Below are 12,910 nucleotides of genomic sequence, written 5' to 3'. Positions count from 1 at the left end.
ATAAATGCATCGTGTAGGAGATTAATGTATGTGAAAGTTGCATAATTGAGTATTTATTTATTTATTTAAAAGATATGCATGAATATTTCTCATAGCGCATGTGACAATATTAATTATGAATCCGTGGCCACTCATTGTCAAAATATTTGACCTGATATAATAAACTCTATGAAAATCCTTTTTTTATTTATTGTGTACCATTTTCATCGTCAAAAATGCCAGAAGACAAGTTTACCTTAACGCGATATGATAAAAATAGAAAATGCATTTTTTATGTCTCGTGTCATCGTAAGTCTAACTATAATTTTTACTGAAAATTGCGAACTCTCGAATACACAATATCTTTAGAGTTAACATCGTTTTATGCATAAAAGTGGGTTTTTTTTAAACAATAAAAACGTCAGAATCTATCGTGTTTTAATTTCTTTTTATTTTATCTTCTTAGGTAAGAATTATTAAAATTCCAAGAGCTAAATAGTAAAATATTTTACAAATATACAATTCCATAATCGTCTCGAAAAAGATATTGTTAAAGAAATTTGTAGAAGCAACAAGAAAAAAACTCATAAATATATTTTAGAAATTCTAATTAATCAAACCAATGAGACCTCTGATTCGCCTATTTATATATTAAGAAACCTCAATCGGTTGGTAAATGTAATGATTAATTAATCGACTTCCTGGTAAAAGGTTGATAAACTTAATTGTGTCCATATAAACAGCAGATAAATCTTGTACACGAAGACATGTACAAAAAATAAAGCGTTGACAGTTTACAGGAAACGCAACCAAACTTGAAATCTGAGAGCAAACCATGGTGTACAAACATTGATTATTTTATAATTATTATACAAAATTAATAAATTTATAATTGTCAGCGTCTCTCCATTACATTAACGATTTAAAATTTTGGGATGTCTACTGCATCAACTGTGTCCTGACTTTCAATCTAAAGTTAAAAGTATTACATAAATGTAATATGGCATGTGTAATTTTTTACATTGAAAATTAGCCAAGGATTTATTTTTTTAAAGTGTTTAACTTTTTACTGCATTGCGAGCTAATTAAAATAAGGTATAGCGATCTATTAGGAGCGGATCAAAAATCTAATTTTGATTAGATTGTAACAAGTTACTCGGTGCAAGGTGCCCGGCTTTAGAACACTTACATACACGTTTAAACACCTTTCCCAATAGTAATTTTAAATATTTTGAAAACCATTCATTGATACGCAGGTAGAGTAAAGGAAAATTATTAATAAATACCTGTATATAAAACCCTATACCATTGTAAAGAACCCCATAGATAATACATTGCAATACGAAGGAAAAACTTGCATGAGTCGTTTTTTTTAAATGCATTTTCATGCGCGGATCCAACAAATTTTTCCGGTCGGGGGTTCTAAAGCCAGGGGGCTCCGAATCATATTTGCGATAATTTTACTACGTAAATTTAATAAATTTTCATTTTCCAGGGGAGGGGAGGGGGGGTCAGGACCTCTAGATCCGCGCATGCATTTTGGACCCGGCGCAGTGTTCCCCCATCCTCGCAAATGGAACCTGAATTTCTGTATCATCAAAACCTCAAAACCAGCAAAATCAGAGAAATAAGAATGAAAGGTATTAACAATTGCCAGGTTCTGAAAAGTCATTAATTACCCACAGATAATTGGATGCTGGACATGTTAATTGATCTATTATGTGTAACAATCTTGAAAACTAACCCAAAGTGACTCTGCACGAATGCAAATTACAATGTATTAGCACAAAGTTTTTCCGTTCATGATTATTCCCCTTACATGCACACAATCATTTGTTTACAAGCTTGACTAACAAAGAGATATTAATAAAACACAAACAAGTATATTATTACAAAACGTGTTGCAAAGAATGTCTTTATTTACAATAAAATTAGTTTGTTTCAAGGAGGCAGTTTTTTTAAAAACAATGAGGATTCCCTTTTTCAAAACCATGAGAAATTTGCCACATTTTTCTGTGTAACCGTTTTAACTTTCATTTCGTAATATTATAAAAGTTGAAATGAAGTTTCCAGATTTAATTCTACATTCCATTATGTATAGCGTTGCATGTAAAAAAAAATTACATTGAATTGTGTAACTTTAATTTTTCCATTGCATCGCCTATAGTGAAAATAGCATTGGCACTGCAACACATTCTTTAACACGATTTGAAAGTATTTTTAAAGTGCGTACAATATGAAACAAAACTTTAAAAATTCGTTGATTTATTCCCACTTTTAGCACTGTATTTTTTGTAAAATGTACATCATTCTTTCGAAGTACAATCGCATTTAAAAGCATTGAATACACACATATAATTAAATTAAAGGAAATTAGCAAGAGGAAAACCGTAACATCAAAATTTCATTCTAAAAGGCACATCTATACATTTTGCCTTATTAACAACAAAGTTTCATGAATTCTATTCATTTGTTTTATCGGAGTTGCGTTGAAAACTATCTCATTTAATTTGTAATTTCAAAAAACGGATAACTTTTGTACGTTCATCTTATGAAAATTCCCCTGAAAATAATGGAATTTCCTTTAACTAAACAGTTTAATATAAAGTTTATTCAGCAAAATATTAGCCTAACTTGTAACTGTTAAAATAAGAAAAGGTTTTGGAAAAATCAAGGAATTACAATCTATGCTGTAAATATGCACACCTAACATGGCGTCTTGTCAACATAGTTTCGTGTTTTATTTTGCAATTTTAGAGGCGTTGCACCAACACTGTTTTTTAATGGTATAAATTTGAAAGGGCCAACCAATTTTCGAGGAGAAGTAATGGAATTTAATATCTATATGTTTCGTTACAGCGTTTTAAAAACAGGACCGACGGAATCGCATTTTGGTAGGCCTCCGGGAATGGAAATACGGTGCGTTTGTCTTTTGTTTTTTAACGCACTGCACACAATGCGCCTCATCATTATAAACCTCTCGTGTACTCTTTATTAATTCATGTATTTGTATACAGAATATAAAATTTTAGCATTTCACCAGGTCGTTTTTGCCTGTGAAATTAAGACAACCAAAACATGTGAATATATCATTTATTATCATAAAAGCAAATGACGTAATCAATAGCAAACCATATATACATTTTATTGACTGAAGCGAAATAAAATGTCTATATACATGATCATCATTAAAATATCGGTATACTAATATTTCTTTAACTCCTCCGTTCCCACACAACGAGTACTGCTTCTGACAGATTACCTGGCATTGTACTGATTTCTAACGTTACAAAAATTTTGATAAAATGGAAACAAATATAAAAATTTCATTTGTGAATCAAAATTAATGATAAAACTGTAAAAATCCAAAATCAAGTAATATTATTTAATTGTTTTGCTTTGTGCAATCCTGTATATCGCAACATCTAATGATATATAGATTCTATCATTAATTAAGAGGTGTTGTGGTATTGTTTTTTGGGTTTTTTTGTTTTTGTTTTTGTTTTGCTTTTCGCTATACAGTCTATATATAATATGAGTCGAGTTTTATACTGTATTGTATATAAGTGGATACTAGACCTATGCAGTATAGTTGTAGAAATAGTAAAAGTCAAAGTCATATACATGTATGTCAAACACCCATTACTGTTATTGATGGAGAATGATAAATAACACAGACGTGCCTTCATTCTTCTAAGTATTTGATTCTTTTGGCGATTCCGGTCTTACACTCTCCCACCATCATCTCACCGTCACCAAGGATACACACGCCGCGTGGATCTTTTATTCCTCCTTCAGGAATGATGTACCTCAGGAATCGCCCGTCTCTGTCCAGCATGGAAATCTTTTTACCATTTCTACCTGTAACGATAACGTGACCGACAAAATCAGTGGCGACTGAACAGGCTAAAAAATTAGTATTGTCCTTCCCTGCGTACGAGTACCGGGATATGCCCAATCTATCGACAGCAATGACTGCGTTTTTCTTCCAGTCAGTTACAATGATGTCCCCGTTGACATTCTCAGTGACGTAAGTCGTCTTTTTGTACAAAGGTTGACCCTGCGAGTCGTACTGGATTTCCTGGAGCACGGTACCGGTACTGCTGTATCGGACGACTTTGGACTGATCGTCTTTACGGAGACAGACCAGTAGATCACCGGACGCGGCACTTGAGACACCGTATGGCTTCCAGTCCCCGGTAGTGAACACCGTCACCACAGTGTCGGTGTCAGTTATCATTTTCACGGCGTTATCCTTTTGATCAATGTACACTACTTGTTTGTTGTACATACATAAGTACATGCCGGTGTTAGTAATGCTGACGGTGTGGTGGAGGTGTCCCTGGAGATCAAACAACTTCAGTTCTGTGCTCTCTCCTCCCATCCACACTTTGTTATCGTCGGTAACCGCCATGTCAAACAGACGATTATTAAACTTTTCATTAGCAGGGAACCCAGTGTTTATAACAGAAGTCAGTGTTGGTACCTTTAATATTCTTCTACCCGATAAATCATTTTCTTTGAAATTTTTTTCCAAGAGCGAAGTTTTTTTCTCTTGCAATTTTTCAACGTATCCGAAATAAGTTTGCAAATAATTTGGATCTATTTTGCATTCATAAAATGACGGAAATGAATACTGTGAGAACTCATTTAAATTCTGATGATTCTGAATCACTGGCACAAATATCTGCATTTCTTTGACGTTTTTTGATTTCTTTAATTTTACTGTTTTCCCGTTCATTTCATCCACTTTCCCAATCATTTCTTCAAATTCTTTCTTTTGTTTCTGTAGTACAGCCTCGTGTTCTTTTTGCATGTCATCCAGTTCCTGGTGAAGTTTCTTTACGGTCTTTTCAATCTGTTTGTGCCATTCTTCTCCCCGCGCGGTAACTTCGTCTTTCCTCTGTTTGTAAATCGAGGATATCGAGGACAACAGCTTTGTCGTGTGATCCAGAATTTTTTCTAATTCATGTTTTGATGTCTGAAGTCGATCATTTTCTTTCGCGATAACTTTAAAAAGTTCTTCAATTTTATCGGACAACTCGGACATTTCGTGCGTTTTGTGTTTGATAGATACACAGAGGATGCATATCGGAGCATCACACGTTTCACAATATGCGGAACAATCGTTTTTGGGATGGGAATCACAATGGCATGTGTCGTCATCGTCCTTGCTGGCGAAATCTACAATTTCATGAACTTTTGTAGATTTCACGCGTAGATGTATGGTGACACAGGGGTCACAGAGATTGACCCCGCACCGTCTGCAGTAAAACGAGACTGGTTGCTGACACAGATCACATCCCACGAAATGCTGGGCTTCATTTTTAGGTTCCATCATCTGCGCACCCTGTGAAAATTGTAAACAGAATTTCAGAAATATCTTATTAAATATCCGATACATTGTTTTAGGTCACATAATTTATTTCCTAAAATAATCATTTAATACATGCCTGAAATGATTTTATACGAAACACTATTATTAGCTATTCATAAGAATTCTAAAAACTATTTAATTAATTTTTAACAAATCTTCTACTCACAAGTTCCTTTTATGTAACACGCATGCTTTAACCTATTTACATTGTAATATTAAAGTAGTCCGAGTATCGCACTACGTCATAATACGGATTTTGCAATATTGGTTCTACTTTTACAAAGCATGTTAGATACCCGGTATTGATTTTGCTCTACATCGCTGTTGTAAACAATGGCAATAACAAGCAATTAGAACGGTAATATATGTATTCTATGAGAGATAGAAATGATTAATGTTGAGAAACTCGATTCTGTTAAAGCAAAATGAAAAATGAAGTTTCTGATTAACCAGGATCTCAGGTATGGTTTTTTCTTCTTTGTTTTGATGCCCCCCCCCCCGAAATTTTCTTTTTCTTTTACTAAAACCGGTTTAAATTTAGAGACTAGAGACAGAAGCTATTTCGAATTTAATCAGTCATCAATTAATTAATGTTTAAATGATATCTAACATTGTTGACAGATCTAAGCAGAAAACTGTAGCAAAATGTGATTTTTACGGATTTTTTCGTCAGGGTCTACTTGGTTTAGAGCTTATAGCGTGAAAAGTAATCCGTCAACATATAATTTATTTTACCAAATCTTTTTTTAAAGATGTCAATCTATAGAATAAACAGCATGAATTTAAGTTTGAGTCCATAAAATAGTAAAAATATTACTAAACGCGATACTAGCATTGCATTTTTTGTATTCTATTTTGATACATCAGGTCCATAAAGCGTACTTACTTACAAAAAATTGCACACAATTATTGATGAGATATGGCTTAAATAAATATTTATACTCTATTTTGTATGTTCAGTTCTAATTTTCCCCAAATTGGTAATTAATTTTAGGAAAAACGGACTTCTGGCAAATTTCATAATTGTCAATAATTTTCGCAAGGGGGTACACCCGTCTGAGAGGTGATAACAAACAAACTAGCATGTAAACATGCATATTTTCTTTTGTATATGTATTGCTAGAATGTATATTTATCATTTAAAGCTAAGCTTTTAATGATTGAGCCCATTGAGTGCCGAGTATAGGACTACCTTAATATTTTTAAAAAATGAAGAACTTTATAAGGGAAAACCTCTAGCATATCCCTTTCTTCACTTCGAGAGACTTTACGTCAAAATTATTTAGCTACCGCTAGGCATACATGTATAGATATCGTACGATCCCGGGTGTGTCAGGAGTTAACTGGCAATCGGTTATTCTTAAAGCTATCAGTCATACTTTCATTATAATAATTTCAAAATTTAAAATATCTGTTCTCCAATCCCGTGTTAATATAAATATGATACTTTTAAGTGTCCAATCTACATTAGATGAAAAAAGGTACTAGTTTGCAGCTGCAGAGACATGCACATCCTGTAGCAGGCACGTAACATCATTTTTGAAAAGTTTGGGGGGGGAGGGGGGGGTAGGCAGACTCATATAAAGAAGATGGGGGAATAAGATGGCGCAAATGTCTATTCGGTTTAGTAGTGAAATACAATTTTGAATTGATTTTTTCCCAATTAAATCTATTCATATATATTATAAATACAAGTTTGCAAAAACACAATTTCTAACTATATTCAGTTTTTAAAAGAAAAACAATATTGCCAGAAATTTTTGCGGTATCGAACCCATAACAAACATGTAAAAACTCTACATATATAAGGTTAGCTTATGTCAGGTACTCTAACCACTGAGCCATTTCAGACAAAACAAAGTAGGCTGTTTAAATATTATGTGTTACTTTGACCACGAACTTACGGATTTGTATTATTTTTTCAAAAACGTTCAATTTTTGGGATACAAAATTATATTTTTAATGTATAGTGGGTCATCTCTCCACGTTTTTGTTGATTGAAATCGGTTTGTTTTCCACTATACCTTATTTAGACTATGATAAAAATATGGAGCTCAGACCCACTTTATAAAAGAAAATGCCTTGAAGTTCTAACAAAATAGCAGTATTTGTAGGTTTTGATACGTACATGTATACGCTTGTTTGAGTCAACATATTCCAAGTATTGGGCATGTTTATAGGTTAAAAATGAATGATTTGTTAAATGTATATTGTTTTAAATGATTTTTTTTAAAAAAAATTCAGATTTATTGATATTTTAATTTTTCAGTAGCTTGTCCGACCGTGTATGGGCATTTTACACGCCTTATCCACTCATCTTCTTTTTTGAAAAAAGGGCTCATTCCCAAATCTTGAAAATCCCTATCCTTAAAAGGGAAGGCAATAGTTCTCTTCAAACTTCAATGTTACTTTCCTTAATTTCACTTTTAACCTCTTCGTAGACTGGCACCATACTAACATTATACATATACGTGTTAAAAACTAAATAGCATTTAAGGTGGCTCGACTTAACGATATATCATTTGACTGATCAATAAAAAATGTTCAATAAAAAGAAATATCTTTTTTTCAACAAAATTATTTCCCAAATAAGAGATTGATGATTTTGGGGGTATTTCAAATTGTTTTTGCTGCAAACAAAATATTTTAAAGCTTAAAATTTGGTCTTGATTAATTTATTAAGAGTCAGAAAGGGTCGTATAATTTTTTAAAAACAATTCCTGGATGATAACCCGCGCAACGCGGGAATTTAAAAAACACTTTAAAACAAATGAATGACAACGTTGTAATGTTGAATCATTTTTTTTTGTATATATCGTGTCCGAATGGTTTCTTAACGTATTCTTTATAGTTGAAATAAAATAAAAAAAACTGCAAAGCTGGATATTTAGAAAAGAGATAAAAAATTTAAACCGAATTGTATGATATATACATAAACACGACCTTATTTTTTTTTCTTGTAGCTGAGTGGAAAATGATTACAATGATTTTTTAAAGAAGTGAGTGGGTATTTAAGACGTTCTTTGTCTAAATTTTGTTATTTAGGTCAAATATTACTAAAATTGTTATCCCTGTCTCAAATGTGAAGGTCAGATAAAAATGTATGAAATTTGACGAAAACGCTGGTGTATGCATACAAGTAGTTTTTAAGGTGTAAAGGGAGATAAATCCAATTTCTTTACGTCACCATTTACAAATTGCTTGTTTTATTGTTGTTAGGTCCTCCATGGGTTCATGATTCACAGATAAACTTTGTTCTATTTATGCTATCAGATCAAAGAGATAAATAAACAAAATTTAAATTTAACTATACCCCAAATATCTTCTTGACATAGATAAACATGTCAATGGGACAAAAGTTACAACATACACATGCGCAATCAGAACGTGAGGTGTATAAACGTCATGTCATGTTACAAAATAAAATTCCAAAAAGTTCCTTATTTATTTAAAAATTACTTTATCATTCTTTTATAATTGAAAATAAAAATTAAAAAAAAAAACCAGACAAATCGTATACATGAACAATAATTGAATTTGATAGTCTAGATACCAGTCTTGGCAATATGCCTGCATGTGTACAGATCATTTAAATGCATTTTTCACTTATTACAATTTAGGTTCAATGTAACAAAGACAGTTTAGATAAAAAAAAATTACCTCAAATAATGCAGGTCTGTCCCATTAGGAAAGAAAATTCCTCTCGAAGGAAATATGGACGCAAAGAAAATCAACTTTCGGTTTGACAATGGTCCTAATACACTTCCTCCGTTATTCTGATCACGCCCGCCCTTTCCGTAACCGATGAAAAAAATTGCGGTTACGGAAATGGCCGAGTAGTTACGATTGGTTAAAGGTATTAATGGGACGAAGGGGGGGGTGTAACTAAAGGGTCTATATTTGAGGTAGAAAATCAATAGCAGTATTAGTTTCATCAGAATTGATTTATCGTTCTTTGTAAACTTCCCCTAAGTGTCGCTTTAAAATCCCAACTCGCCGGTGTTCACTAGTCGTACTAGCCTATGAATAAAAATTGTAGAACTTGTATATAAAACGTTGTAAAATGTACATTGTACAGACACAAAAAAAACCCAAGAATCGCGTGATTAAATACCTTATGCAACTTTTTTCAGATTTTTATATTCATTTGATTTATCATTTGGCACATATATTTTTTATGAAATGGGTCAATGGGTCATGGGTTAGAGGGGTTAGAGAGAGAGAGAGAGAGAGAGAGAGAGAGAGAGAGAGAGAGAGAGAGAGAGAGAGAGAGAGAGAGAGAGAGAGAGAGAATGAATTAAAAAATGAGGGAGTTGTCCTTTTTTGAGGGAGGGAGAGAATTTAAATTCACTCATCATAGATAACACGTTTTAATTGATTTAAAACGTGAAAAGGGTTTTCTTGAAAATAAAAACCGTAAGTGTTCCATAAAATTGTTTGAATATAGACATTAAATGTAATCATCTTTATCCAGTTATATTTACATCTACCAAGTATTATTCCCTCTATTTCTTACGAAAACTTATAGTTAATTCATAGCTCTATAGAAACAGCCAGACTGAAATATACATGTATATGCCCCGTTTATCGATTGGTCGAAATCTACAGCGGCTGAAACTGAGAAGATATGGACAGGTCTGAACTTGACACGCCCTGTTTATCGATTGGTCTAAACCTTCAGTGACCTACAAAATAACACGGACTGCACGAAGAAATCATGATGATGTCAGACTCAAAGTCTCACAGGAGACGATTTGGCTGTTTCTTCTAGCTAACGTACTTAAGTACATTAACAGTAATTTAGTGATTTTACTTATTTTTCATAATCAATTTTTAATTAGTTAAAAGAGAGATGTTAATATAAACAATAAAATGCTCTCTTTGATGATTCATGCGGGTTATGAATGTATCGATCATTGCAGGAAAAAATTACATAACCCGCTAACGCGGGTTATGTATTTTTTCTGCAGTGTCGCTACCTTCATATCCCGAATGAATCTCCATAGAAAGCATTTTATTGTTTAAATATTTACATTCACTGAGTATTTCCACATCCATGTCTATAGCAAACCGATTGTAATTCACAGCTCTATAGAAACTGAAAGGGCTGAAATGTCCACGATCCAGTTTTAACTTAGTTCCAACTGAGTTACTTTTATCTACTCTGTATGATTAATTCAGTAACTCATAGCAAGAAAGGGGGAACATATAAACAAGAAAACGATCGATCTGATGAATTATACGGGCTGTGAAGTTAGCGACCATTGCAGAGGAAATACACTGCTTATTATATGACAATTATATAATTTTTTTTACTCTAACCCAGTAACTAAATTTAATGTACTTGTATAATTACTTATGTGTATATCAATTTTTGAACCAAAAAACACCATTTCATCTACCAATTGTTTAAAAAGTAATATGAGCTGTATTATTTAGATTTTTTTTTGCTGCAAAAACCTGCTAGTATGATAAGTTTGCATATAGCCTAAATTTTATGATAAATAAGACTTGAAAAAAAATAAATGTTTGTCAGAAGAAAGATTTCTTTCTAGGGAATATATAGCTGATAAATTTTTGTACAGGACGACAATAATTCAATTTTTCTCCAATTGAGGCTTCTCAACGGCTTTTCCCACAAAAATATGAGCAGCATATAGACCCTTATAGAGGTGGAGGTTTTAGGGCGATGACGTAATTATTAGGGTCTCCTAGAGGGTATTTTAAGAAAAGTAAATTTATAGAGGTCGTGTTCTCATTAGAGGATTGAATATAGAGGTGATGACGTACATGTAGTTACTATTCAGGCCTTATGGAGGGGGGTTTTAAAACAGTAAATTTATAGAGGTCGTGTTCTCATTGGAGGATTGAATATAGAGGTGATGACATAGCTATTTATAGAAAAGGTTCTGTACAGAGCTTGTTTGTTATCGGTGTTGTTATAGCGTTCGCATAGAAACATATTTATTATAGAGTTGATTACTATACCAGATAATGAGCATGCGCAAAAAAAAAAGATTTTTTGTTTATTCATATATGTAAAAACAATTATTTTATTACGGATCGTCAAGGAGTACAGTATTTACAAAATTATAGCATGGAGTGCATTGAAAAAAGACGAGAAAAATCCCAAAACTTGGACATTGAATGAGAGTCGTTGGTTTGACAATAAGAAAGTTTGTATTAAAGATTTTAGAGAAGTGACCCGAAACGGTTACAATTTTGCTGACAGCTCGGGAACTTAATGAGGCCGGGTCTAATTTTTTCTGCCCTAGACTTTGAAATGAAATTTTTTACACGAATTTCTAATGATATAATTATTATTTTAAGATAAACAAATAAGACATTTACCACACCGTTTTTTAAAGGGGTCATCTCAAAGTTTGTTAATTTTTAACATAGGACCCTATGGGATTTTGCTTGAAATGTATAAATTTTGCACATTTTTTACAATTTTCTTTAACTTCTGCCCTAGGGATTTCTTTTTTTGATCTACATATTAAAGTTATTGCTAAAAGGCATCAAATGGTCAAATAAAATAATAAAATAAAACCTTTTACCTCCTGGTTTGTTCAAGGGATCTTATCAAAGTTGTTTTTTGTATGCCCAATTTCCCAGTTTGTCAGATAATGGCTATTTTTTATTTGATAAAGACGAAAATGGTGATCTTTATAGTAATATTAAAACATTTAGACATATTTTAGTAATAAATAAATATAAAACATCACATATTTAAGGTCATTAATATAAAATACATGGTTACTGTTTTGAAATATATGAATTAAGCTATATTTAGGTGGGTTAAGAAAACGTGACAGAGGGCTAGGCTTGCTGAACCCTCTTCACGTTTTCAACCCGAGCCAAAATATAGCTTATACTTCGAGACTTTTATGTTTAATCCACAATATAACATCAATTTTACGCATCAAACGAACTATTTTCAACAAATTACGCTGAATATCTGCAGTTGAAACTATTACGCCATGGCGTCAACAAAGCAAAAAGATGACGTCACAATACAAATGAAACGCTGCGCGAAAGCGTGCGTACTCGTTCTGTACTCGGCCTCGTTAAGAAATTTTATTAAAACGCAGAGTTATGCCCCAGTGAGCGCCTGATATGAAACACGATGAATGCAAGACAGACAAAGTTATCAATGAAAAAAGTTCAGTTTAACGATAACGTTCACACTCTGTTAGTTCCATACGAAGATAGGAAAGGTGAATAGATGAATTATGCCATTGATAGAGCCCATTTTAGGAGAAGAATTCAACAGACAGAGTTTATTTTTGTTGCCTATCTATACTACTAAATTAAAATAATAGACTCGAATTTTTGGTCTTTAATACCGAGAAATCGGAAGAATACTGTCTTTTGTTTTATATATTTCAAACATCATTGGTACTTGAAGATTACCAATTTGCTTTTATTTTTTTTCAGTTAAACTTCGCTAATTAATAATCAACGAAAATTCATCAAAAAAATCCCAGAAATCACCTGGATTTTTTGGATTTTACAAACTTGCGCTTGCGCAATACATTCACTCTAACGGGA

General features: G+C 32.6%; 1 protein-coding gene across 1 annotated transcript; it reads right to left on the bottom strand.

The window, feature by feature from the left end:
• Positions 1 to 3,055: 3,055 nt before the first annotated feature.
• LOC128175721 (uncharacterized) lies at positions 3,056 to 9,125 on the bottom strand. The gene is made up of 2 exons (XM_052841548.1): positions 9,017 to 9,125; positions 3,056 to 5,329 (listed from the first exon to the last, which is right to left on the bottom strand). The coding sequence occupies exon 2, from the start codon at positions 5,318 to 5,320 to the stop codon at positions 3,665 to 3,667; it is 1,656 nt and encodes a 551-aa protein (XP_052697508.1). The 5' UTR covers positions 5,321 to 5,329; positions 9,017 to 9,125; the 3' UTR covers positions 3,056 to 3,664.
• Between the last annotated feature and the right edge of the window lie 3,785 nt (positions 9,126 to 12,910).

Source organism: Crassostrea angulata, chromosome 3 (genome assembly GCF_025612915.1).
Source record: "Crassostrea angulata isolate pt1a10 chromosome 3, ASM2561291v2, whole genome shotgun sequence".
Classification (NCBI taxonomy): domain Eukaryota; kingdom Metazoa; phylum Mollusca; class Bivalvia; order Ostreida; family Ostreidae; genus Magallana; species Magallana angulata.
The sequence above is the reverse complement of the archived record's forward strand: the minus strand, read 5'-3'. Positions and strand labels throughout refer to the sequence as shown.

Excerpts from the sequence above, each read along its gene's own strand:
- LOC128175721 (XM_052841548.1), bottom strand. The coding sequence starts at position 5,320 with ATGATGGAACCTAAAAATGAAGCCCAGCATTTCGTGGGATGTGATCTG.